Genomic DNA, 27,060 nt, shown 5'->3' with positions numbered 1-27,060 from the left:
AGACAATACAAACCCTATATCTCACTAAGAAATATTCAATCTGTAAGTATATAAGGCCTCCTCAAACTTCAATCGAAAACCCATAATCTAGTATAGGAAGAGGCCCAAGAAAAAAGCTCATGGATTCGCATGCACCCGAAGTACGGGATCAATAGGATAAAAGGATCTGGTATACTAGTATATCTCTCTACTTAAATATCCACTAGTACGGTATGGTGTCAAATATGTTCAGTGCAGTGATGATAAGTGAATGAACTCAGCATCAATCACGTATACAACGACGACAACGAGAAAGCGTGACTACCGATCCACCAACAGCAAAATCGGAAGAATCTCAACATAACACTGACTAAAACAACAACAATATCAAAATCTCAACTCCCCCAGATCAAAATCTTCAATACATAGTAACTCACAACGCTACCCCCCAACAAACCTAAAGTAACCTCCAAATCTCCGCACAAGAATCTTTGAGTCACTGATACTTTAGTATGGATTGAGTGGCTAGAGGTGATTATAGGGAGATTAAGATCTCTTTCAACATCTCTTATATAGGTAGTACTAAGTACTGGGAGAATGTTGAGCAAAAAGTGAATAACACACTTCCTAAGGAAAACGCAAACTAGTCACCTAGTATTCTATCACCAAGAACCTCGGTATGAATGAGTGGCGGAGCGCCAGCCTACTCGTACCAGAAGACCATTCACTCTTTGAGAATAACTCGATAGATCGAAATGCGGCCCCCGCCCGGTAGGTTAAATAGACAATCAAATCAATACACGGAAAGAGGAATTACACGGGGAGAGGAAGAATGGACCAGAGTAATTGTCGCTGTCAAGGCAAAGCACGGAAGAGATGCTGAAAGGTCGGAGAATCATGCATACACTATAACATCTATTACTAATATTCTCTAGGAGGAGTATTTTCAATCGCGAGCAGGTATTAAGTAACCTCTCATGCTATCTTTCCTCAACTATGAACGGGAAAAGCACAAGGGCTACCGTGGCTCCATGATTCACAGTGAAATGTTCAGCGTAGAATATCTGTTTCTTCTCGACTGCTGCTTTTCAGTATCTAGTCCGATGTGATTTTAATAATTTGTAATTGATATTTTGAGATGAAGGAAATAATAACGCTAGTAATAAGAATAACAACAGTAAAATATATCTCAACCCAATAAAAACACAACAAAAACGACACAAAACCGACAACAACCAAACCTCCCCATCCGACCCAACCCCTCCCGCCCCCGGTCATCTCATCATCTCATCATCTCCCCTTTCTCTACCCTCCGCATACTACCAACATCACACACTCTCACACAAAAATCCTCAAGCCCAGTTTCACAACCCACCAAACCTCCCACTTGAGGATCCAAAAGTTTCTGTCCTACAAACATGGAACTTTCCTTTCTCGTTGACGCAAAATATATATGTAGATATGTAGATATAAAAGCTTCTCTCTCCCTCCCTTGAATTTTAAACAAGGAAATATCTTGCGCCATCTTATCCATTCTCATTATCGGTGAATCCCATCCACCAGAAAGCAAAGGGAAAATTAAGCACGCGTTGACGGTTTGATATGTGAATCATCGAAGAAGGTGGGAACCAAATTTGGAGATCGTGTATTCACTCAGAAATGTAGATAGATCATTGATGATGATTCTCAAAAGACGATTAATCGTACCTTGTTGTTCTGGGTCTTCCCAAGAAGAGCGAAATACGAAAGTAGCTTTAGAGTCTGCCCAGTGAATATCAACACCCCTCCCCCCTCTCTATCAACCCCATTACCATCAAACCCCACAAATCCTCAAACCATTCACATAAAAAACCTCTCCAAACACACATACATACACAAACAGCAAAAATCACTTCAGCACCCAGCGATAGTATTTCTAGACCCAAAGTTTGCGTTGCAAAGCCAATACATCGTAAACTCATCTCCGCATCCAAATCCGTACGCAAGGTGCGCAAGCACTTGTTTTCGGAATCTCACATACATCCACTTGATTGCGGGATGAGCTTGCGAAGAGATGAGAGTAGTAAATGTAATATCTTAGGTATCTTACTTTAAACGACAGTAAGAATAATTTCTCAACGACAAAAGCAACACTCAGAGGAGGGGGGAGAGCACAAACAAAGACAGCAGAATCAAGCAAAATACTAGCCATTACTCGTAGGAATAAATGCTACAAGATAGATCACCACAGTGATTAATTATCCCCTGTCCTTGTATTCGACTCCTGAGAGTAGCTGTTAATTATTTTAATTTGCAGCGACGAGCATTTATATACTGCTCCCATTCGCGAAGATCTCGTCATCACATATTGTATGTACCTATCCGCAGTAAAAATTTGGCGCGGCCCATTATTCATAGCAATTGTTTTTGGTGGTCTTGTTTCGGAGAAGGCAGACTCGTAGAGCCGTCTATATTCTTGAGGGAATGGGCTGGTACTACCAGTCATCGTCTTATCAGCGAGATTCTCTCCCCTCTCAACGTCCAGTCTTGATATGACACACGGAAATTGTACTGAAAGGAAATGTAAAGTAACACCCAGTACACCATACCGAACATCACCAGAACACAGTAAATGTAGGTCATAATTTCGTATTGATCCTCCACATCTATTAGATACCCGCGCAATCTGTATCTCAATCTACCAGTATCTCTCTACCCCATACGTATGTGTATCCCATCATCCGCCATCATCTACCCATCAAACCCTCAAAAATCCATTCCTCTCCTTCTCTCTAACCCCTTATTCAGTCTTAACACCAACATCCTTGCTCACGCCATCCGCCTCCGCCGTATTAATCTTCTTTCCGGTCTTTGCGATCTTCTCCAACACAGTATCAAATTCTAACTCCGGCTTTGCGATGACCGTTGCGGTTTGACCTTCGAGGCTGACTTCGTATGCGCGGACACCTATTCTCTTCGTCAGTGATCTTCTTTTATGCTAAGGTTTTTGATCAAGATGGTTGATAGATATGCGACACCAAGCTGCGCGACGCCCATGTATTTCATGCGCGAAACAGAGAAGAGTAAGATATCAGAGAACAAGAAAACAAAACAAACTCACCATCTAATTTCTTCAAAACTCTATCAACAGCCCCAGAACATCCTCCACAGCTCATCGAAATGTTGAACTTGTATGTATGTTCGCCCTCCTCTGCGATCAAAGCAGCTGGTGTGTTTACTCCGGTGTCTGCCATTATGTTTGATGTATGTGTCTGTTCTTATCGTATCTCTGAGGGTGTAATCGTGAGGTTATGAACAAAGAACAAATCTTAATTCGTAGACGTAGGTATGCGATGTAGTAAAGTAAAAAATCGAGTTTATTGTTGTATGGAAAGTAACGAGAGAAAGAGGATGCGACGACGGATCCTTATAATACTTTCGAAGCTGCGGAAAGGCTGAGAGGGGCACCTGCACTGATAACGCAATGCGCTCGCTTAGAAATCACAAAGCCGATGGACCCTGGCCTGGCGCCAAACAAGGATGAAACTTGCTCAGAACAGATCATTAATTGACTGGCTGAGTCGAGTGGTCATGTCATCACACAAACGGGGATTATGGAATGGAGTACCATCACGGACGGATATTGCTTCTTCGGTGGTGTGAGATGTTATGGGATATTGTGAGCATGTTTTTCAAGGGGTCGAATCCGCTTTCCTAATATCGATATGGATGGTTTAATATTGGGAGCGGGTATCACAGGAGGCAATGGGTAAGAAGGGTTATTTGAAAACGCTTTGGGTTGAAGCTATTTAATTACACAATTACGTCTTCTGAACGTGCAGCATAACCTACAACATGCAATTGTAAATGCAGGTTCAACGTTTGTGCGCACTGATATCACAGGTCCGAGTAATACACATCTGATTTGCGCTGAAGATCATACTATTCACTTTAAAATTGCTCTAGCTGTAATATACAGACGTGAATATTTCCATTCAAGTCAAACCAGGCGTTTCTTCATCGTCGTCCGCATCTTCAACACGTGGCTGCCTATGGTCCACATCTTGTCCCTCTGGGTGACTCAATGCAGGTATTGAATCATTGTCATCCTCCTCATATTCGGAGTTGTCGAAATCTTCCGGTGTTCTCCAAAAGCCAAGATATTGCAAAATTCTTGAAGCTGCAGAAAGTGATGGTCCACGTGGTTGTCCTTCTGATCCTTCTTCAGCGTCTCCCTCCAGTTCCCCTTCCGGTAATCCTTCTGCAAAATTTCTTAATCGTTCAAGTGCGTCTGCTTCATCCTCCGATTCACCGCCACCATCGATATCGTCATCCTCTACTCCACGGGCTCGGAATGCTTCTAATCCTGGAAACCCTGGCATGAGTCGTGCGAGAGCCGCGAGCGGATCATTAAATCTATCTTCAACGGGTTCGTGCTCATTTCCCAGAGTTCTTCTTTGAGATGGGTAGGAGATGGTATTCGAATAAGGTGGTAATGGATCTGAATCTGAGTTGTTGCTTCTATGGAGGAGATTTGATGGAACGAGACTCATCAAATCTGGTTGATTTTCCAAATAAACAAACCTAACAACATCAAGATTTAATTCCCTAAGATCCGAGAGGAGGGAAGCTTCCGATAAATCGGGCTTATCTATTGTATGCGCAATTTCCATGAGTAATGCAGTAGACTCGGTAGTATTCCAAAGATCTTTTGTTTGGAGAACATATAGTTGCGTGAAGAAAGTATCAGACGCAGTTGGTGGTTGCGATCCCCAAATTGACGGAGGTGCGTCAAGGTTTAGTTCTTGAAATAGTCGACAAAACAGCCAAGGTACCTGTTGCATAGATTCCGATAGAAGACTTCTACATTTGACCGCGTCCTTAAGTTGTTGCGCGGCCAGAGCAAATGATGGTTTGGCGTAACTTATTGTGTTTGCCCACTCGGGTATATTTCGACTGGCGGCAAAGTCCAAAAGCCACTGAAACTCATGTGCACGTAAAGCGAGATGGTGTATCATCCATCTCATGCAATATGGATCGGTTTCGGGATCCAAACTCAAGAGCAGTTTTGCCCATTCAAATGCAGTTCGGTAAGTTCCCTTCATGATGAGAGATTTTATGTAGTGATATCCAGCCAACCAAAGTTCTCGATTCTCTGGTCTACTGAAATCTAATCGAGCTTTACCTTTGGCCAATTTAGTACCAAAGGATGATAAAGATATTCGACCAAATGTAAAAAGAGCTCTCTCAACAAGATCCGATGCTAGAGAATGGTCCCCTTGATTCTTGGCAATCTTGCTGACTTGGAGAAGGAGTGAAATGTTGTACGCTATTATTGGTCAGTTAAAGCTACGTGAAGTATAGATTGTACTCACGATATCTCACAATGAATCTAATAAGATTTTGGGGATCACCCATTTCAACCAGACCTTGAAATGTTGCCTGCACAGATTGGTATGATTGATCATGTACAAATCTGTATTCTATGGTGCCATCAACCACATCTTGGTTTTCGACGACTTCCATCGTTAATCCACCCGAGCTAGATTTTGGCCACTCATCCTTCCCCTGTATGAAGAGGTTACGTCGCAAGGTAAGCTCTGGAAGACCTTTGCCAGGTTGATGGTGTCCCTTCAAGACTGTCTCTAAATCCATTTCTTGATTATGTTGCCTTCTTCTTGCTCCGCGGCCAGTAGGTCCTCCAGGATCTTCATTTGGCTCTGTAGCAGCTCGTCCAAATAAGCTTCGCATTTCGTTTGCAACTTTGAGATGCTGCGTGTTGATACCCAAGAGAAAACAAACTCTTCCGTATTCTTCATCCACTTCGATTGAACTCGTCATACTCGTAGCATTTGGATTCTTCAAATTCAACTCTTTCAAAGCTTGGTCAATGTCATCCAGATCGTTCTTCGGTTTAGTTTCAGCAGCTTTTGCGGAGTCTTTCCCTTTTCCAGCATTCTTCACCTTCTTCTTTTTCTTTGGTTTTTTGGGTTTCTTCGCGGTCACAACTGGAGAAGGTTCGCTCAATTCTTCTTCCGCCGGTTCTTCATCATCATCAATGCCCTTCGATTCGTCATCGTCTTCTAAGTCTTCTAACGCTGCAAAATTCGCAAACAGGCTCGGTTTTGATTGTGAAGGTTGTGGCTCTTCATCAGATTCTTCTTCTTCTGCCGCTTCTGCCGCTTCCTCTTGAGCTTGAAGTTTGGCTTGCTGTTCCAGCTCGCGCTGTTGTTGTAACTTTCGTAATTGTCTACTCGACATAATGAGGGAGGGGGAGGGCAGTTGTTATTTGAATTATAGCAATGAAATCAAGACGTATGCGTAGAACTGTGAGGATAAAAGTGGCAATAAATGCGATTGTGAAAAATAGCGGTCCTATTCTATTCTAGAATCATACATTTGTTCCAATAAAAATTGAACGGGGAATGACGCATTTGCTTCACTCACCACTTATTATTACCTACATCTCATAGTCTCGAGCTAGTGGGGTTGATAGACTGGTAGACCACCTGGTGGACCGATAGAGATTGCTTACTTAATTGTTTGATTGGTCATGTTTCAGCTTATTAAGCAGAGAGCAGATCCATTTTACTGCTGGCAAGAGCAACAGTGGAAGACCTCGCAGACTCTGATACACAGACCTAGTAAAAGTGGTACTTGTCTTGTATATAGTAGTGCCTGCTATCGTAGTCGTTCACGTTGTACTTGCTCAACAAAATATTGAGAATATCTACCAATACTCACCTACCCAGTATGTTATATTGATAAGAAGAATACTAGGTCGTCGTCTTTTGGTCTTTATCACCCTTCCTCTACCTGCTACCATTATCATCCTCTCAATTGTCGTAATATCAAATACATATCAATACCGTCCGCCCAGCCACCCCTCTCACGGTCCTGGCAATATCCGGGGTACTACACTACCAAAGCGTTATCTCGGAAATCAAGCTTAGCTAAACCCCCCCCCCAGGAACTCAAAACTTTGGATTTTCCTAAATACTAGAAATCTTCATTTCCAATGCGTCGAGTAGCATTAAAAGCGATTCGCACGGCGAGACAATTACCTGCTCTTCGTAGCACCCGTGGTAGCATCTTTCAACCATCAAACTATGTTCTAAGTGCACGATATTCTTCCGGTAGAACTCCTATTCCCAAATCATCAGCATCATCAGCTTCACCACTTCATACTTCCGTCATCCCAGCCTCGATGTATTGGCGAAGGTTTGGTCTGGCCTTCGTTTCAGGCTTGGTTGGATATGGCGCATGGTATGCATACAACGAAGACGGAACTCTCACTCAAGAAGCCAGTCCAACTTCATCAGTACAACAATCCCGCGGCTTCTCAACTAGCACCATCTATTCAACACCGATCGGGCCCGAAGAGACCGCGGATGCTAGAAAGGCTGTAATTGTCAGCACAGAAGGTCTTTATACTGACACCATTGAAGGTCCAATTTCAAAGGATACCGACGATTCTGGAAGAAAAGTTTTAGAAATGTTAACACCAGAGCAAGCAACTTCAAAATTGAGAAGAAATGAGGAATCTTATTTTGTCGGTCGTGGCAAGGGAGTTGTGCGATACGATGTCGTTCAAATCCCAAGCAATGACCCAATTGAGGATGATCATTCTGAAAAGATTATTGAAACCAATGAAGCAATTGCCGGACAATCACCTTCGGATTGGATGTTTTGGGGTGTTTTCGATGGGCACTCGTATGTTTCTATTCCAATTTACAACCACACTCACTAACATCTTAACAGAGGCTGGACTACTTCTGCGAAATTACGACAAGTATTGATCAATTATGTCGCTAGAGAACTCAATTCTACCTACCAAGCCTCTCCAAACCCTTCTACCGAAGCCATTGAAGCTGCGATGAAGACCGGCTTCACTCGACTCGACAATGAGATTGTACATGAAAGTGCGCAGAAAGTAATGAAAGGCAATTCGAAATTGGTCGCAGCAGAACTGTTAGCCCCAGCATTATCAGGATCTTGCGCGCTCCTCTCCTTCTATGATACCAACACCGGACTCTTGCGCGTCGCATGCACAGGAGATTCACGCGCAATCTTAGGAAGACGAAGCGATAGTGGGAAATGGACTGCTAAAGCTTTATCAATCGATCAAACTGGTAGCAATCAAGATGAAGAAGCCAGAATGAGGAAATTACATCCTGGAGAGGATCACGTCATTAGAAATGGCCGTGTCTTGGGAGGTCTCGAACCAACTCGCGCATTCGGCGACGCCACTTATAAATGGACTCGTCAAGTTTCAGAGAGGCTAAAGGAATCTTTCTTTGGGAGAACACCATCCAGCCTTCTCAGAACCCCACCGTACGTCACTGCGGAACCTGTAGTAACAACTACCAAGATTCAACCGGAGAGTGGAGACTTTGTTGTAATGGCTACGGATGGACTCTGGGAGATGCTCTCAAACGAAGAAGTAGTCGGTTTGGTTGGACAATGGATTGATAAACATTCAGCCGATTCGAATGGAAATTCCGCAAGTTCATGGACTAAAATGTTTACAGCGTCGCAAAAAGGATTACCTGTAGAAACAAGTAAAGATGATGGTAACAGTGGCCAAAAAGCCCCAATTCGACAACGTCAATGGGGCGTCACTGAAAGTGATAGATTTGTTGTTGAGGACAAAAATGTCGCCACACATTTGGTACGAAATGCATTAGGTGGAAAGGATAAGGATATGGTTTGCGCTTTACTGTCACTGCCTGCCCCTTATTCTAGAAGATACCGGTATATTACGCTCTTTACGCTGTTTCTTTCCATGAAACCATGCTGACAAATTTACAGTGATGATCTTACGGTAGAAGTCATCTTCTTCGGCAACGGACCAAAATCTGGCGACATTATTGTCAACAAGGAAGCAAGTGCGAGCGCAAATAACGTCAAGCCTAAACTATAAAATTACTTTTAGATTCAAAGAGAAAGACTACTTCTACTTTTCAGCGTGTATTATTAAGCATTTAGCTTTGATATTGGATTTCAGGGAGGACGAAGGGAATGATTGGTATGGATGGATGGTGGTAATATACCCAGCGTACTGGTCAGTGAGTTTCACAAGACTCGAAGTTATGAAGAGCTCAAACGATTGTTAGCTATAATTGCGAATGGTATATGAATTCTCCGGATTATGTTCATGGTGCTAATGTTGTGACGATTCAAATGTGGATATGAATATGAGCACGTCTCTACAGGCTGTTGGAAATTGATCAAGAGGGGCTCAACTAGTCTGAGAGAGAAGTGCTCTCTTGATTTTACAGTCGATTGTGCTCAGATACCTTGCTGGCTATGACTTTACGGGCTGATGTACCTATCTGCCTACTGGGATCTATTTGTCAGTTGCAAATATCTGATATCTAGCATCTAGTAATAGATGGGGAGGGCAATTTCAAATGCTATTCGTCAGACTCTGGAGATATCCTCATTAATTTATACTTCAGTACCCGTCGACTTTGTTTTCACTACCTCTTTTCTCCTCAGAATCTGATGATCTTTGATTTGTCAAGCAACGCATGCATTCAAAGTGGTCACAGATGGGGTGCATACTAGATGGGTAGGTTAGGGTATAAACTTTTACTTAGTCAATTGACTCGAAAGCGAACGATTTTGATTCTACTGAAATTTAATTTAATGCTTTTTGAAAGTTGAAAATTCGAAAGTTTGCAAGGGTGATTCCGGACTCATTTAGCCATGCGACAATCTTACCTCCCTTTCTGACTCTGCTTGACTCTTCTTTCTCTCAGCTCCTGCAAAAATTCTTTCCTTTTCCTATCCCTCGGGGTGATGATTTGCTTATCAAGACGCTCTTTTTGTTGGCTAGCAACATAGTTATAGTATCTAATCCTATCTTTCGAATCATGAGCTCTTCTTCTCAAATCCTTCATCGATTTCTCTCTCGTGCGTTCAATCAGGGCTTTGACCCGCTCATATTTCTCAAAGGTAAGATTCAGCGCCTCCATTTGATTGAAAATTGTCGGAAAATCGATCGATTCCACATCTGCTTCGTTCTCGTCAACGCTTAAAATCCGCTGGAATTCTGCCATCAAATTTTCGATTTGTGCATTAGCAGCCTTGAGTGATACATCAATGTATATGATCAACTCTTTGATCGTTTCCTCATAGCCCCCCCAATTTTTGTCTTTAGTTCTGCACCGACTAAATCGTTCAAGAAATTGGTATGCCGAGGGAAAATCAAAATTATTCCATTCCTGCTTTTTTGCTTCTTTGGTCATACCGGACTCGGCTTTCCTCAGGGCTTTTTCAAGATTTTTCCTTTCTCTAATGGCTGAGTCAAAAACATTTGAAAATACATCTTTCGTCCTCCACATATTTCTTATCTTTAGTTTCAATCGTTTATAATGATTGATCCAAACTACTCCCGCTTTTCTACAATCTTCTAGATTTAGATTGGCAAGTTCATCTCCCGGTTTCACTTTGGCGAGTTGTTCCCTTAGATGGTCTGTTTCTCGCTTAAAGGTGCCAACATAAACATCCACGAACTTTGAAAACCCTCCAATAGCTTCGGAGACTGTCCAGGCCTGATCTCGAAAACTTCGAATTTTGGTACTTAGTCCTGGAGAAGCTTTTGACAGTTGTGGTAGACCATCTCTCAGTCTGTTAAGTCCATATCGCGCATCGGAATATGCATCTTGTATGACATCAAGCTGAGGACTTATATCTAGATTTGCGAGATCATACAATGGACTGACTAACTCGTAGGGCTCGAGTTGGTGTGAAAAGTGAGATCCATCGCGATTATCATATCCATGTGCAGATTGCTTCTCTTCGCGCTGAAAGTCTTGCTTCCTTTCGCGAAAATTTTCTTCTTCTCTCTCGTGGGGGAAGTCTTTCTCTCCCTCGTGGGTATATTCTTCTTTTTTTTCGTACCAAGGATTCTTCCCCAGGGAGATGCGAATATCAACGATGCGGATGATAAGTACAGTTGCGTAGATAAGAAGAATTATCTTGATGAGTCTTTTTATGGAAATGCGATGGCGAAACGAGGTACTGAATTCAGACCATAGCCTTGGTATGTTGGCTAGCTTCTGTCGCCATGAGGTTTGACGGTTTGGTAATTCGATTTCTTCGGGAAAGACGGGGAAGGAAACTCTTTTTCGTGGACTGGCGGTTATGACTTTGGAGGCTCGTCGAGTGCTTAGTTGTGAGGCTCTAGGGGATTGGGGGGGAGTGAAGAAGGTTAGGCGACTAGGGGAAGAACTGTTGGTGCCGATTGTAGACATGGTATTTGAGAGTCTGTTCAACTGTAAGATTTACCGGATGGGATCATGATTTGTGATGGGGAGAAAATGGGAGAGGATTTTGCTTTGAGAGAATATGAAGGTCTTTATTTTGGTTTCTTGTCCGGATCGGGTGATCCGGCGATACCTCTTTAAGCTAATTCATTAATTTATAGCAACTTGACAAAGGGTCAGATTTGCTATTTGATACCAGCAATACTTTGGCTCTGGGGTTGAAGAAACTTCAAAAATCCTTTGTCTCTATTATTCTGGATTGAGTGGTAACTTTAGTGTACATGCAACAAAGATGGATGTTATGTTTTGCGATTACAACTAGCCAACTGCCATAATCAAACAAAGGAAAGCGTTGCAATCTACCGTATAGCGCGACCACAGCAAGAAAATATTATCTCACAGTATATTTTGGAGACTTCAGAAGACTACATCGCCCGCCAGCCATGTTACGAAACGACCTTCGCCAAAGTCGCAATGTTCCCAAATATGGCGCTTGGTCAGAGAATCCCCAAATATCAGGGCTTACACCCCTCGCCCCTCTTTTCCCCAAAGCACACATGGATCCTGAAGAAATCGTTCTCCGAAATAGAATTGAGGACTTTCAACGAGAGCAATTTGATGGATTTACCGCTCGGGAATTGGCGGATATGGATGTTATCACTGACAGGCACTTGAAAGAGTCTACGTTGGATAATCCCATCATGCCGCTTTTTCAACAAGAGAGATGGGAAATACAGCCTCATCAGCCGGATTTGACGAGGGACCATATGTATCCGCTGATAATTGATGGGGTGCAGAGGGGAGATTGGTCAATGCATAATCCGTTGGTGTATGAGAAATTGAAGCCGGTTTTGCAATTGGCGAGTAGGACTATAATGAGCATGTATACATTACCGTGGGTAGGAACTGATCTGCTGTGAAGCATCTAAGGTTTATTGGATAGGGCTAATTTGGATCATAGTTCGCAGCTCTGATATTTGGTGAAAGAGTTCCGATCGATCCAGCGAGGATTCGTCCAAAAGATGAAGTGCCGGATAATTTGGTATCATTTCTTCCGTACAACATCACAGATTACAGTCTTGTTCGTAAGAGAATGGAAGAGGTATTCGACGATCTAGAAAAGAACTGGAATTGCAAATTCGGCTTCATGTCACCCGATGAAGATCCTCGCGGTCCTGAATATCCCATTGATCCGGAGGATACACTTCCAGATAGTGTGTATGGGCTTACCGTAACAAATTATCAATACATGGAATATCATGAAGCGGAAAATAAGGAGTGGCAGATTTATGTATGGCTTGCTTATTCAAGGCTACAATCACTGTTCAGAAATGATCTATCTACTTCGGAGAGGAAGATGGTGGAGTGGGCAACTGCTATTACTCTTGTGCATGAGATTATTCATGCGATTAATTTTGTTTGTCCGAAGACAGATGGGACGAGAGTGGAGAATCCGGATGATGAGAATCCGCCGTGGTTTTTTGATGAGGAACCATTGGCTGAAGCCGGCTTTAGTTTCGAGGTTGCTGTGAGTTTTCTCTCTTTCCAAAATTGAGATCTTGAGAACTAATCATGGTGGCTATAGTTAAATGGTGGCACGGTCCGTTCTTTCACGACGGTAAAAGGAATGCCATATGGACATTGGTTTGAGACGATTTGGCCATCGGTAGAAAGTCAGGATCTTTGTGGATCGAAGAGTATAACGTTAAGGAACCCTGGCCCCTTCGATTACCAAGAGAAATTTCCAATACCGGCTTCGTTTTATGAAGATATGCAGCAAAAAGAATTTTGGGATTATATGGTGCATAGATTCGGACACAAATTGTTTCACTTCCGATCAATCAACCACGGCGTGCGTCTGAATTTCGACATCTATACAAAAAATAGAACGCCGATAAAATTTAGAGATGTATCAACTATACGTATAGGCGTTGATCATAAATTAGGACACGATAATCAAATCCTAAGAGAGAGATGGGAAAGTGTTCACGCGATACTCGGCGCGCAAGCCGAATCCGAAGAGAGGAAAATCGCTCAGAGTTTCGGAATGTCTTTATTGCAAAGTTCTAAGATTGAGAGCTCGTTCTGGACACACGAAGAGACGCAACGGAGAGGTGTTGCTGCGATATTTGATCATCTCAGTAAACAGGGTGTCTCGGAAGAAGAAAGACTCTCTGGTTTTACACATTTGATTGGATTTATGTGGACGATTGTACAGAATCACAAAAATAAAATTGACGCTCTCTTAAAATCTGGACAAGCCGATGTTCCACAGATCCAGATTCCCACGGAAGAACGTCGAAGAGCTTTACTTGCGTGGAATAGAGGAACATCAATTTTTGTAAAACAATGTTCCCAAGAATTTCCCAACGCTTCAGAAGATCACAGATTCCAAATTTCGACTCTTGGACTTAGTCTTGAGATCTTGCGCTTGCAGCTCTTTTCTCCGAATCTCCAGACCGAAACTATTAAATCCGGGCCTGATTTCACGGAACTGGCTTTGCTAATCCATCTGCAGGATTCATTTCTCAAAGGTGATAGGGCTCTGTGTCGGGATTCTGTGAAGAAGATTAGGGAGATAGAGGGATATTCACTTTTTGCATTTTTGTGTACGTTGTGGATAGATACGATTATTTATGAGGGATCTGAGACGGATTTGGAGAGGATCAAGAGTGTGAGGGGGTTTGAGGAGATGGGGAAATGGTGGAGAGAATTGTGGGGGAAGAGTAGTGGGGGGGAGTGGGAGGAGATGTTTAGGATTTGGGACGGGGTGAGGGAGGAGGCGGAGAAGACACTTAGGAGGGCGCATCATATGTAGGCGGTTGGGTGTATACTGCGGAGCTCACGATATCAATGAACCTCAAAATCGCTAAATATTCTATCATATGAGAGTAATGGCTCGAAAGACCTTATGACGCAAGCGGATACGAATGCTTTGAGTACCTAACTACATTACATTTCATCAGATGTATTTCACTACTGACTCATGATGACAAACCATGTAAAGGCTCCAACTATTCTTTTATACACAATTTCATGTTTATAATTGAGAATGTCCCAATATCCCATAAAGCTTCATGAGATGACATGAAATGAATTCTTCATATACTCCTAAGTCCCAAATTGTAGTAAATACCCCCGGATATTTGAATCCATCCAGTTAGCTCAAACAATTTAATGATTTGAATAACTGAAACCGATTTGTACAATCGAAAGTATCTCAATGTTTACCTTGGCTTTGTGTTATAAAATACTTCAATATAATGAAGTATCCTGAATACCTGATATTGATTTGGACAATCAAGAAAATTCAAATATTTCTATTCTATTGGCTTTGATAATTAATGATATCTCATTGTCTGACTTTGCTTTGCACTATCAGATGCGTTTGGACAATGAAGTGTTCTGGATACTTGATATCGATTTGGACGATTAAGGGCGTCCAATATTTCTATCGTCTTTGTACTATCAAATGTATTGAATACCTCAGGATGGTTGAATAAATGTGATGGATTTCATTATTGAGAATATTTCAATATATGAAGTTGACTTGGAGAATCGAGGGTATCTCAATGTTTTACTTGATGTTAGAATATCAGATGAGTTAAAAACTTCAAGGTAATTCAATGTATGTGACGAGTTTGAATAACGAGAATAGCTCGATAGCTGGAATCTAGTTGAAGAATCAAGAATATTTCAAATTGTAAGTCGGTTTGATAATATGATCAGAATTAGATATCTTGAGATAATTTAATATATGTGATGGGTTTGAATGATGAGATTATGATAACGATTAAAATTGATTTAGAGATTTATAAATATCTCAATGTATTCTTTAGTTTTATATCATCGAGTGCATTACTTGAATTGAGATAATTAAAAAAGTATAACGGGCTGAGAAATGAGAACATGTCAAAAACTAGAATCGACTTGAGCAATTGAGACTATCTCAAAATATCACCTAGTCTTACAACATCAAGTGTCCTAGATATCTTAGGAGAGTTAGATACATTTGACGAGTTTGAATAATGAAGATACCTCGATGAAAAGAATTGATTTGAACAATCGGGAGTATTAATCTAACAATAAGTTCTATCTTGATAAATATACTAGATATCTCAAAGCAATTGAATGTACATGATGGATTTCCTGATGAAATAAGTTCAATCTACCAAATCAATTCCAACACTCAAAACAAAGTATAATACGAGTAAAATTCAATAATCAAATATTGTCCAGTTTGTGAACTAATGATGTAATGACCTTCGAGATCTAGATACTTTATTAACTTTAGCTGTCGCTTAGAGTAAGGGAGCCGAGAAATGATGACAAAACCTTAACTATCAAAGCTAAACAACTTTCTTTGATTTATCTATGTTTTATCTTATGCTAATCGTTGTTCTCACTATTGATTGATTATATGTTTATTGTTTTGGGGTGTCAAAATGTTTACAATGGTCAAGTCTGTGTCTGGGATCTCAAGAATGACTGAACTGAGGTTGTTGAGCTCTGGATTTCAACGACTGCTATTGTATTTCTACCATTATCGTATTTCGAGAGCTTTGATAGCATTTTAATAATACATAGAGTTTATTATGCAACAAGTTCGATATGGTCTTGGCCCAATCTGTAGTATTGACGCGTGATATAGTAGAGTTCATAGTCTAAATAAGAGTTATTTACGATAATTTCACTTTCAAATCTAGTCTCACAAGGTTGATTATCAAAATTGAGCGGTTTTCTCCCATAAATAACCCATTTCAAGAAGTAAAACCACCCACCAACACCCTTTCACACCACCCCACCGCCAAAATGAACAATAACCACCGCCAACCAGCATTCTACCAACTCCCAGGCCATATAAACATCCAAGCCGCACCTCTCCCACCCTATCCCCTCTACTACCTCGGTCTCCCAGTCCCCCAATTCGCAACCCTCACCCAAGCCAACGCCTGGGTCAACCATCCCATCCTCCACCCCAGTTTCGGTCCCCTCCCCCTCCCCGATGACCATCCAGCCGTGCCCTATCCAGCCGAGCCTGGCATGCAATGGCTAGGCTACATTGCTCCTTCTGCCGGCCGCTACATCCCCATGGATAACCCCGCGCATTATATAAATCCATACGATATCGATGGACCACGTGGATTCCCTCCACATCTTCCTCCAGCACGTGCTCTGGTATATCCTCCTACTATCCTCCCTCCTCAAATCACCTACCAACAACCAGCTAGCCATCTAGCTCCAGCTTTACGCCCCCACCACCCCCCTCCACATTATTCTCGCTTCGCTCCCCCTCCTCCTGTCGGCTACCTTGCTGGTGGCCTCCCAGGGCTTCAAAACAGCCTTCTAAATACCAGCCATGGTCTAAATGGCCCCCCAATCGCCAATCCAATGGCTAATTTGGCCGTTATTGGCTACCATGACGAGAACAATGTGGTAGCGATGGAGAATCAGCGAATCTTGCGGCAGATTGAGATTCCGGATCGACCGGAGGTGATGGATGAGTTTTGTGAGGAAACTAGAAGAGAAGTGGAGAGATTACGACCCATTTGGGAGAGAGAGCAAGCTAGCGGTGCTTCTTTGAGCGATTTTGGTCCAATTGGTGCTGATACCAGTGGCGGTGGTGGCGAAATAGGTGCTGGAGAGCTTAGTGGGAGTGAAGAGGATAGTCTCAGTTCGAGCGACATGGACTACGAGGGATAGAGCGATTTTGCCAATTTTTTGTGCGCTGAGCACTTTTATATGTACTTTTAGATCGTTTTTATGCTATCAAAAGGAGGGAGGGCTCTTGAAAAGGAATAGACCTCACCAATAGCTTCATTATATACGAAAATTTCTTCTAAGCTATGAACAATGAGTCCGCCGGGTAGTTTTGTGGATAAAAGTAAATACAAGAAACCGTCTCCTCTCCCCAGATCAATCAGATAGGAAGTATACTATCTCAATACTGACCACACCAGCCTGTTCCAGCAAGTAAATAGAAAGGATAATAAACCTATACATGTGATTAGACTCTCCACGTGTTCATGGAGAGGATTGGACTTACACTTGGCAACCCACTGACAAACGGCACGTTCATCCCACCATTCTCATCCACCATTACATTCCTACAACTCAACACATCCGTCACTACCAGTCCAGCTTCAAATCCCACATTCTTCATCTCAACCGTGTAATCCTCTGCACTCTCACCGATATTGTTCAGTACCATTAGGGTCATACATTTCCCATCACCCTTCCGAAACGCAGTATTATGCGGATCTGAGTAAGCTATTTGAGTTTGATCAGTCGCATATGTATCCGAGCGTGCTATTGCCAAAGAACGTATAGCATTCAATTGCTTGACTAGGACATAAAGTGGGGAACTAGTATCGTAACCTGTGGGCCATATTGGTTCACGATCATAAGGATCAGTTGCGCCATGAAAATGTTGTTCTTGACCTTGATAGATAATTGGGATACCATCGGCTAACATCGTGTATGTGATGATGTTTTTAGCCAATGTAAGATCGCTAGTATAATTTCCGAAGCGGGGTTGATCGTGGTTCTCAGTGAAGGATCCGAGAAGTGTTGTGTCTTTACATCGATAATTTTGGGACTGCAGTTGTCCTATCAAGTTCTCTGACGTTGCGGAGGTGTTGGAAAAGAATTTTGTGAGTTGGTAATACGATGCGTAGGAAAGGAGTCCATCTATGTAATCTTGGTACGGACATAGATAATCTACATCCCCATTTGCCACTTCGCCGACACAATAGACCCCGGCTGCTTCATTGAATAAAGGCCAAAAATCTTTTTCCACATGTCTAACAGTGTCCACCCTCAATCCGTCAATTGAGTAGTTGGCTACTAGTGACTCGATCCAAGTAGTAAAGAGATCTCGAACATCTTGTCGAGTAGTGTTTAGATCTGGTAATGGATACTTCTCTGTTCCAAGTTCGCATAGTTCGACATTCGTCTGATTGTTGTAATCATTAATGAAACAGACATCATGAAAGTATTTGCCGTCGTTGAATGGGTTCATGATGCTGAAATCGACGTTATGCGCAGTATCATCAGATCCCATATGGTTCGCCACGACATCAACCATCAAGTACTGCCATAATCAGCTATCTTTATCTATTCTCATTTTGCATTCAGTCTTACCATTCCTCGATCATGAAGTGCGTTAGCCAATGCTTTCAAATCTGATGCGTCCCCAAAGTGACTGTTTAAACCATATAAATTCTGAGCGGAATACCCGTGAAAACCTCGACCTGGATCCGCGACTTGTTCAACAACTGGTGATATCCAAATTGCTGTGAATCCCATATCCTAGTAGAGTATTAGTACCTAGGACTTCACTAGCGTATGACTGCACCATTCTTCTCATACCTGGATATAATCAAGCTTGTTGATTATGCCTTGCCATGTCCCACCACAATATCCTCTAGTTTGAGAAGGGCAATCCGTGGTATTTGTAACATCTGTTCTAGCGAATCGATCTGTAAATACTTGGTATATTGAACGAGTTCTCCATTCATCAGGCGTCGCTGATTGAACGCCGTTCGAAGAAGCAATGCCTAGCAAGGCGCCTAGCAACATGTTAGAAAAACCCATTTTCCGGCTTTTCTTCTACCGCGAAAATTGAAAAGATTGAAAATTCTCGTGAAAAGAAAGATTTATTAAACTTTTACTAAATCATTTGCGATTTCACCCTATTAACAGTACAATGAGAAATATCGCGAAGAAGTACTCGGAACAAATGTGTCCGGTTCAAATGTCAAGCATGAAATTAAACTGCACAGAAGATGTCACAGGAAGGAAGGCACAACATAAAGGGTGGCCATGAACAGCCAATCTAGTGGCCCTTTGTAGGTAGGTTTATGATTAAAGGTACGAGTAAATCTTTTCAGAAGGTTGCATCCTACATTTACCCCAAATGGGAAGCTTACAGGAACATGGTTGACGATCCTTCTGCGGACGACCCACCTCAAGCAAAGTGTGGTCTGCGGAAAACCAACAAACCTGCACATCATAAATTCTCCTTCCGAATTGATCTTTCTACAGTTTCTTCTTGAGCGTATGTACCCCTTGCTCGAATATCAGCGTCAAGAAGAAATCGGTCCGATGCGAGCTGAATGTTGCGGATGTCACATGGGTAGCCTTGAGTTCAATTGGAATTGTACTCAATATGTTTCAGATAATATTCCAATGATTGAGAGATAATGTTCATCCTACTTGTATGCGTCATGTGCGCTATGGAAATTATAAAAATCGAAAAAGCAATGAAAATCAAATACATCGTTACGTATCAGGTGGTAAAAAGTCTCCTCAAGCTTCCTGCTCACTGTGAAGTGTTGATGCAAAAGAAAAGACCTTACTTGGAAAGGCCTTTTAGTTTGTTAGATTGCAAGTGTAGCTACTGAGAGACATCGGAAACACCCTTTCTTGTTTCTTCAATGATCTTCTCGGCTGGCATTACGCTTTTAATCAGCCCAACTCCAGCACCAGAATATGCAACCATCCTGCCATGTGAGCCCCAAGCCTTATCACCATCTCTTAACTCTTCCTTATACAGACGGACGTTTTCTTCGTCTGTCATTCCAGCTTTCTCGTCTTCATGGCCCTTATTGAGTAAGGCGCGACCATCATATCTTGTTGGCCATCCCACTATTGTCTTCAATCGGTCGCATAAAGTAGACCTTCCGGTACTAACACCACCATCCACTGCTTTGACAAGCTCCCTTTTCCAGCCTTGAGGAATACCTGCTTCTTCAGCCGCTAGAAATCTGGTACCCATCACGGCCCCTGTCGCTCCCAAACACATTGCAGCAGCAACACCTCGTCCATCCATAATTCCGCCAGCTGCAAGTAGTGGTATGGAATTTATTTCCGATTTTCTATCTTCAAGTGCATCTGCAACTTCTGGAAGCAATGAGATAATACTGGCTGATTGAGCTAGACCATGGCCACCAGCATCGGAACCTTGAATGACCAGGACATCAGGTCTCGCTATATCCACGACATCCAAGGCTTCCTTGACACTCCCGACTTGTACCCAAATTGAAACTTTCCCGTCACTAACAGCTCTAAGCTCCTGAGCCCATTCTTTCAAGTCTTCTGTTCTTTCCGGTGCGTAAAGCCAAACTGCTGAAGGTTTGTGATTTTTTGTAGCTTCAACAGCGACACTGATTTTACAGTGCCAATTCAGGAAGCCAATCCCAATAGGAAGACGATCAAATGTCTCAAGTTGCGACGATTTTTGACTCGCAGCTTCAAACAATGACCTCGTTGTGGTAAGCTTTTGATGAAGATCCGCCCCATCGTTACCGCCTGCAAGAAATCCTATACCACCCGCCAGACTCACATTTGTCGCGAGAGCAGGTGTGGTAGCACCCAACATTGGCGCTGACACAATCAATGGGTACTTGATCCATGGAAAAGCCTCTAGCATACGTCGCCTAGCTGTCTGTGAAGAAATTGACGACATTTCGATTGTTTAGATATATGTCGCGTAGGTTGTTGTTGTTGTTTTAGACTCTGCCTTTCGACAGCATTAGGATGGTTTGTGTATGAAGCAAGGTTGAAGTTTCGAAAGCTAAAAATAAACAATAGAATCACAATTCCCAGTATGCTTTGCTATGATTTTAAGAGGAAAAGAGTTCAGTCTTTGGGACTCAGTCAAATCCTCCTGGTGGTGCTTCAATGAATCTGAGAAGCATGGAACTGGTGGAACTCATCAATGCTTACTAATCTGACAAAAAGATCCACCACTGGTGATCCACCATTGATCGGACGGCGGTGATATCGCGGGGATGTCACGGACCGTGATATCCGCAGTTTAGCATTCAAATCTTCAACCCATTTTTCCGAAGTCACCCGGTGCCCCGTTGCATTCATTGGTAAACATTGATAACGTCTCGAAAAGATGAGGTGGACATCTCCCCGGAGATGCTTCAACCCCTGGTGGATATTGTACATAAATCATCAGGATACAATCTTTCCATGTCAGCGGTATCCCTCACTCGGCTCCCAAAAACATGCCACTGTTTATCGTGATAAACCAATTGCAATCGAGGTATATGTATGATTGCAAATGTAATACGGTGAAATCAGGTCAGAATGTATCCATGGGCACGAAAGGGGAAGGTTTTACTTACAGCAGTTTGTAATCTTGGTGCTCGAGGTGGAATTCATACATAAGGATCCTGGGGCCGGTATGTCCAGAATGTTTGGATGTCTAGAATCATCGATACTGGAAAACAATATCACAATCTACTAGATTATTGAAATCCTACCATGTCACTCACACCTCAGCAAATCGACATCATAAAGGCCACAGTGCCTGTAGTCCAAGAGTATGGAACTACCATTACTACCGCCTTTTACAAAAACGTTCTCGATGCAAATCCCGCACTCAATAACATCTTCAACCAAACAAACCAAAAGAATGGAGCTCAACCACGTGCTCTGTCAGGTGCTCTCGCTGCTTATGCGGCCAATATCGATAACCTTGCTGTACTCTCAGATGCTGTGGAAAGAATATGTCAAAAACATGCCTCATTATTCATCCGACCGGAACACTATCCTATCGTTGGAAAGTACCTACTAGAGGCCATGGGCCAAGTACTCGGCGCAGCATTGACGCCAGAGATCCTAGACGCGTGGACGGCTGCCTACAACCAATTGGCCCAGATCATGATTGATAGAGAAGCGCAATTGTATCGAGAAGCTGGCGAATGGAAAGAATGGAGAGACTTCAAGATCGCCAAGAAAGTCAAAGAATCCAGTATTATCACCTCTTTCTACCTAGAACCCGTGGACGGAAAACCTCTCCCTCTTTTCAAACCGGGCCAGTACATCTCAGTCCAGGTCCATGTACCAGACTTCGGATATTTGCAATCCAGACAATACTCATTAAGTGATCGTCCAAATGAGAAATACTACCGTATCAGTGTGAAACGAGAGGATGCTGTTGTCCTACCAGAAGTCAACACGCCAGTTGAAGCAGGTGTGATTTCGAATACTCTCCACGATTCAAAGAACGAGGGTGATATCGTCCAGGTATCTCCACCCCAGGGAGAATTCTTCCTCGATCTACAACAGAATGTCGATTCTCCCGTAGTGTTGATTTCCGCCGGAGTTGGCCTCACACCCATGGTATCCATACTCAACACATTGGTTGAAAGAAGAAGCTCGCGGCCAATATCATATATCCACGCAGCACGCAGCAAAGAAGTTGATGCATTCCATGCCCACGTCCAAGAGATCGCTTCATCGCAGTCGAATGTCAACTCCTGGGTTTTCGTTAAGAATCTACCAGCCGATGATTATGGACATCCGGTTAAGGATCTAGCGGGACGAATGGACTTATCGAAAGTTAAGGATGATGCGTTGCATTTGGATGATTCCTTGACGGTATATTTCATTTGTGGTCCGGGGGGATTCATGAATGATATGAGTAAGAGTTTGCAAACATTTGGAGTGCGCAAAGATAGGATTAAGTTGGAGGTATTCGGGACGGGAGAAGCTCAATGAGGGGGCATAGTCGCATGGCTGATGTAAGGAGGATGGAAAGTGTATATAGAAGATCTCTCGAAGTTTGAATTCCACTAATATTTATAATACCAACAAATATATTCTTGTGAACAATTATCCCAGTATTTTTCTAGCTCATATCTATACTTCAGAAAATATCGGAGTCTTCCATTTGTAATGATTGCGATCTACGATACAGATGGTTTAACAGCTTCACAGTCTCAAGACTTTGTGGAGGTAGATTTTTTGAGTCATTATCTAAGACACGGCAAGTTCTCACATTGAAGCAATAAGTTTCCGTGTAGTCGATCTGCATTCAAACGAGCTAATGAAGTTTAAGGATCTACTACAATAACTTGTGGAAAGTCTCACTTGGGTATATAATACAGTCTTGTAATGGATATATAACTGTAAAAGAGTTTAAGACAAGTGAGGTGGGTATACTATCAGTGGGAATTGTTTTATATACTCCGTTTGATTGAGATTCTACATGGGGGTATGTATTAGGAATACATCTAGAAGGTAGATGGACCAATATATAATCCAGACCTATAGTATCAAAAATTCCACACCTCTTCCACACCTACGACAATGACTCCTCCAGCGCAATTGTTTTTGTCCCGCTCCCCTAACTCCCCGCAATAACCGGACGCGCACCACCCGAGCCAAAGTCGTACGCACTTTTTGTGGGAGAAAATTGGCAATAACCTATAACTGTTGATTTGTTTGCGAATGGGGTTTCATATTCAAAAAAAAATTGAAATTAGAGTCAGTTGCTAGAGTATATAAAGATTTTTTCCAGGACTGGCTTTGGTTCGGAAACATATATTTTGAGATATCATTGTTGATGAGCCTTTCCTTTGCCATCCACAGCTATACATCTGATGATATAACTATGAATGAGTCCGAAAAACAAACGCAGGATGCTCAATTCTCAAGCACCAGTACCGATAATGAATCCCAATCTCAAACTCCAACCCCCAATTCAACAAATCCCGGCCCCCCTCCGGATGGGGGATTCACAGCTTGGCTCCATGTATTCCTCACACATCTCGTCTTCTTCAATAGTTGGGGTTTCGCAAACAGTTATGGAATTTTCCAACAATACTATACCGTCAGCTTAGCTCAAACTTCTTCATCCATCGCTTGGATCGGTAGCGTTCAAGTATTTCTCCTGTTATTCGTCGGAGTGATAGGGGGTCGAGCATCGGATGCTGGTCATTTCCATCTCATCTTCAGAATCGGTGTCTTCCTGCAAATACTGGGTGTCTTTATGACATCTTTGTGCAAGACCTATTGGCAGGTATTTCTTGCTCATGCGGTCTGTGTTGGTTTAGGGAATGGATTGTCGTTCTGTCCTGCTCTATCTGTTTTGTCCACGTATTTCAAGAGAAACAGAGCGTTAGCAGTAGGCCTTGCAGCGGCGGGGGGAGCAAGTGGAGGTTTGGTGTATCCGGCTGCTGTGCATGTATTGATTGGAAAAGTTGGGTTCGCGTGGACGTTGAGGACCGTAGGGTTTATTATGTTGGCAGCTCATATTCCTTCCATTTTCCTCTTTAAGCCAAGATTGCCTCCTTATAAAGCAGGTGCTTTGGTAGAATGGGCGGCATTCAAAGAACTGGCATATACCTTCTTTACCATGGGGATGTTCTTCAATTACTGGGGACTATATTTCGCTTTCTTCTATCTGGGAACATTCGCTCGCGACCGCTTGGGCGCTACGACTGAAACTTCCGTTAGTCTTCTGATGATTTTGAATGGGATTGGAATCATCGGACGCATTATCCCAAACCTCATCGGAGATCGGATCACTGGACCCTTCAACATCCTCATCCCATTCGCTTTCGCAGCATGCGTTTTGGTTTATTGCTGGGCGGCTGTTGATTCAATAAGTGGAATGTATCCATTTGCTATTATATACGGATTTATTGCAGCTGCTCTACAGGCGCTTCTTCCGGCCACTGCTACAATCTTGACGACGGATCCTAAGAAAACGGGGGTAAGGCTGGGTATGATTTTGAGTGTTGTTAGCTTTGCGTGTTTGACTGGTCCACCGATTTCTGGTGCGCTGATTCAGGTTGGAGGAGGAAGTTATCTCTATGCGCAGATCTTTGCGGGAACGTCGATTGCGCTTAGTGGATTGTGTCTTGTAGCGTCTAGAGTATCGACGTCTGGATGGAGTTGGGTCAAGGTCTAGGTCTCCTACGGTAAATGAATGGAATAAAGAATAAAGCATGATAGATTATTGAGACCAGTTCCAGAATAATAGATAGATTTCTATGAGGCGAGAAATAGATATAATACGATCATCTAGAAGATTAATTGACCTGAATAGTTGCTCATTTGTGAGATTTTTCGAAGAAGTAGCGTAGGAGGCGTCGGTGAAAGCCGAGGATTAACCATTGGCTGCTTCAAAATTACGTAATGCACATGCAGCAAACCGACTCCACCATAGCTCTGCCATGTCAGAGCATGAAATGGGCCCGATGAAATGTGATCGCTCAAGAAGGTAAGGAAAAAATTTCTTATTTTATCTCAGCTATTGTTCTCTATGTTAAGAGAATTTTCTCACTGCTATGATGGAGTCACCATTGAAGCGTAAACGCTCTCGAATAGCCTGCGAACCTTGTCGTGACCGCAAAAGAAGATGCGACGGCGGTCAACCATGTGATTCTTGTGTTCGATTCGAATACGAGTGTCAATACAAGAACTATTCCGGACATAGCAAAAGAGCTAGACACAACCATGAGCAATCATCATTATCAGCTCCCACAAAAGCAGAATCCTTACCTCCTCCATCGATAGAAGCGAATTCCGGTGCAACCTTTGCCAGGCAATTAGCGCTGAAAATCGATCCTCAGAATGCACCGAGATTGAATTTATTTTCGTGGAATATTGGAGAAAGGTATAGTAATACCAGATCTAAGCGGGTTTCAACATTATCAACGGAAGATATATCGAGCACGGGCATCGTGGATGAATTGTCTGCCTTCTACTTTGAAAAGGTGGACATCTGTTACAATTTCATTGATCGGGCAAAGTTCTTTCAAAGATGGAAGGTTCGACAACTTGTCAAGAACGAGAGAAAGCCATTTGATGCAATTTTGTTTGGGGTGGCCGCGCTTGGAAGTCTGTTTTCTAATCGAGTTGCACCTTTCTTAGAACTGCAGCTTGTTGAATCCGCGCGATCAATTCTAGATGAATATTCCGGAGAAACACCAACAACAGAAACGATCACAGGACAACTTCTTAGGGTTGTCTATTTGCGTATGACAGCATCACCTCATGTCGCATGGATGTCTAGCTGTACGTTGATGCACATGATTGAAGCAGCAGGTCTTCATATCCCGACTACGACAAATGATCCTTCAATACAACCAGTAGTAGACAGCAATTCAGAGTTACGATGGAGACTATTAGGTGTAGCACAACATCTAAATACGTGGATCTCCTTTGATCTTGGACGGTCTAGGGTAGTGCTCCAAGGAGGAGTGCCCTCAGTCCTCCCATATCTGAATCACCAAGATTCGACGAAAGAGCTTCTTGGCTTATTGCCCATGTCCGAAGCTTTGGATCCAATTAACCAGCAAAATGCATCGAATCTCGAGTCTGCATTTGTGCAAGTCTTGGACAGCAGTCACATACAGCCACCATCAGTAATGGCCCAATGTAATCTGATGCTTTGCATCTACCGACGTCTTCGCGCTTTGAATCTCACTGTCTCTGCGGAACTCTTAGACCGAGCTTTGACACTCATGAGTAAAGCGTTACGTTGTGCTAGAGAAATGGTCCGAACAAATTGTCCATGGCATCATATGGCTAACGTACCCTTCCAAATAATCTGCACAATCCTCGCTATCGACAACCGAAGTTCATTATCGAGACTCGGAGACGCAATGAAGACTCTTGGGGAAGTATCAACCGCATATGATACGAGTGTCATGAGAGAAGCATATAAAACTGCTCGATTACTAGTTTTGCTTTCTCAAAGAAGGAAAGAGGATGATGCGAAGATGCTCAGTGAAGTCATGAAGGCTGATCCACTACCACCTGCTGATGCTACAATGGATCGAAGTAGTGGTCAAACGCTGCAGGATATTGAGTATGGTGATTCGTGGTTGGAATCACTTCTTGCTGACATACCGGGACTAGAGGATATTGAAGCACAGTTCTTGATGCCTAATATGCCATGGACATCCCAAGGTTCAAACGCTTGAGGGTAGTACTAGATTAAACTCTCTGATTGTAGTTGCAAACAAAAAGGGCAAATTACATAGAGACAAAACAAATCGAATCAAAAAGAAGCCAAGTG

The 27,060-nt window shown here is 42.7% G+C and overlaps 11 protein-coding genes across 11 annotated transcripts; 6 read left to right on the top strand and 5 right to left on the bottom strand.

Moving 5' to 3' along the window:
- Positions 1–2,758: 2,758 nt before the first annotated feature.
- EAE98_004135 (uncharacterized protein) lies at positions 2,759–3,212 on the bottom strand (the record flags this gene model as incomplete). Its single annotated transcript, XM_038951755.1, has 2 exons — positions 2,759–2,925; positions 3,080–3,212. 2 exons carry the CDS (start codon positions 3,210–3,212, stop codon positions 2,759–2,761), a joined length of 300 nt encoding a protein of 99 aa, XP_038812228.1.
- Positions 3,213–3,745: 533 nt separating this feature from the next.
- Positions 3,746–6,379, bottom strand: EAE98_004134 (uncharacterized protein). Its single transcript, XM_038951754.1, has 2 exons — positions 5,334–6,379; positions 3,746–5,287 (listed from the first exon to the last, which is right to left on the bottom strand). The coding sequence occupies exons 1-2, from the start codon at positions 6,217–6,219 to the stop codon at positions 3,954–3,956; spliced, it is 2,220 nt and encodes a 739-aa protein (XP_038812227.1). The 5' UTR covers positions 6,220–6,379; the 3' UTR covers positions 3,746–3,953.
- A 597-nt stretch (positions 6,380–6,976) lies between these two features.
- Positions 6,977–8,881, top strand: EAE98_004133 (uncharacterized protein; the record flags this gene model as incomplete). Its single annotated transcript, XM_038951753.1, has 3 exons — positions 6,977–7,671; positions 7,720–8,712; positions 8,770–8,881. 3 exons carry the CDS (start codon positions 6,977–6,979, stop codon positions 8,879–8,881), a joined length of 1,800 nt encoding a protein of 599 aa, XP_038812226.1.
- Positions 8,882–9,680: 799 nt separating this feature from the next.
- EAE98_004132 (uncharacterized protein) lies at positions 9,681–11,219 on the bottom strand (the record flags this gene model as incomplete). Its single annotated transcript, XM_038951752.1, has 1 exon — positions 9,681–11,219. One exon carries the CDS (start codon positions 11,217–11,219, stop codon positions 9,681–9,683), a length of 1,539 nt encoding a protein of 512 aa, XP_038812225.1.
- Positions 11,220–11,674: 455 nt separating this feature from the next.
- On the top strand, positions 11,675–14,049 carry EAE98_004131 (uncharacterized protein; the record flags this gene model as incomplete). The annotated part of the gene is made up of 3 exons (XM_038951751.1): positions 11,675–12,130; positions 12,193–12,759; positions 12,817–14,049. 3 exons carry the CDS (start codon positions 11,675–11,677, stop codon positions 14,047–14,049), a joined length of 2,256 nt encoding a protein of 751 aa, XP_038812224.1.
- Positions 14,050–16,043: 1,994 nt separating this feature from the next.
- Positions 16,044–16,934, top strand: EAE98_004130 (uncharacterized protein; the record flags this gene model as incomplete). Its single annotated transcript, XM_038951750.1, has 1 exon — positions 16,044–16,934. The coding sequence occupies one exon, from the start codon at positions 16,044–16,046 to the stop codon at positions 16,932–16,934; it is 891 nt and encodes a 296-aa protein (XP_038812223.1).
- A 165-nt stretch (positions 16,935–17,099) lies between these two features.
- Positions 17,100–19,083, bottom strand: EAE98_004129 (uncharacterized protein). Its single transcript, XM_038951749.1, has 4 exons — positions 18,603–19,083; positions 18,375–18,542; positions 17,278–18,324; positions 17,100–17,226 (listed from the first exon to the last, which is right to left on the bottom strand). Exons 1-4 carry the CDS (start codon positions 18,825–18,827, stop codon positions 17,173–17,175), a joined length of 1,494 nt encoding a protein of 497 aa, XP_038812222.1. The 5' UTR covers positions 18,828–19,083; the 3' UTR covers positions 17,100–17,172.
- A 546-nt stretch (positions 19,084–19,629) lies between these two features.
- EAE98_004128 (uncharacterized protein) lies at positions 19,630–20,700 on the bottom strand (the record flags this gene model as incomplete). The annotated part of the gene is made up of 1 exon (XM_038951748.1): positions 19,630–20,700. One exon carries the CDS (start codon positions 20,698–20,700, stop codon positions 19,630–19,632), a length of 1,071 nt encoding a protein of 356 aa, XP_038812221.1.
- Positions 20,701–21,509: 809 nt separating this feature from the next.
- Positions 21,510–22,748, top strand: EAE98_004127 (uncharacterized protein; the record flags this gene model as incomplete). Its single annotated transcript, XM_038951747.1, has 1 exon — positions 21,510–22,748. The coding sequence occupies one exon, from the start codon at positions 21,510–21,512 to the stop codon at positions 22,746–22,748; it is 1,239 nt and encodes a 412-aa protein (XP_038812220.1).
- Positions 22,749–23,643: 895 nt separating this feature from the next.
- On the top strand, positions 23,644–24,945 carry EAE98_004126 (uncharacterized protein; the record flags this gene model as incomplete). Its single annotated transcript, XM_038951746.1, has 1 exon — positions 23,644–24,945. One exon carries the CDS (start codon positions 23,644–23,646, stop codon positions 24,943–24,945), a length of 1,302 nt encoding a protein of 433 aa, XP_038812219.1.
- Positions 24,946–25,324: 379 nt separating this feature from the next.
- EAE98_004125 (uncharacterized protein) lies at positions 25,325–26,965 on the top strand (the record flags this gene model as incomplete). Its single annotated transcript, XM_038951745.1, has 1 exon — positions 25,325–26,965. One exon carries the CDS (start codon positions 25,325–25,327, stop codon positions 26,963–26,965), a length of 1,641 nt encoding a protein of 546 aa, XP_038812218.1.
- Positions 26,966–27,060: the final 95 nt, after the last annotated feature.

This window comes from Botrytis deweyae (assembly GCF_014898535.1).
Source record: "Botrytis deweyae strain B1 chromosome Unknown BDEW_007, whole genome shotgun sequence".
Taxonomy (NCBI): Eukaryota; Fungi; Ascomycota; class Leotiomycetes; order Helotiales; family Sclerotiniaceae; genus Botrytis; species Botrytis deweyae.
Note: the sequence above shows the minus strand (reverse complement) of the source record. Positions and strands in the feature narration are given on the sequence as shown.

Coding starts and splice junctions, on each gene's coding strand:
- EAE98_004134 (XM_038951754.1), bottom strand. CDS start 6,219: ATGTCGAGTAGACAATTACGAAAGTTACAACAACAGCGCGAGCTGGAA. Junction 5,288..5,333: donor TAGATTCATTGTGAGATATC/GTGAGTACAATC, acceptor GACCAATAATAG/CGTACAACATTTCACTCCTT.
- EAE98_004129 (XM_038951749.1), bottom strand. CDS start 18,827: ATGGGTTTTTCTAACATGTTGCTAGGCGCCTTGCTAGGCATTGCTTCT. Junction 18,543..18,602: donor ACAAGCTTGATTATATCCAG/GTATGAGAAGAA, acceptor ATACTCTACTAG/GATATGGGATTCACAGCAAT. Junction 18,325..18,374: donor CACTTCATGATCGAGGAATG/GTAAGACTGAAT, acceptor TGATTATGGCAG/TACTTGATGGTTGATGTCGT.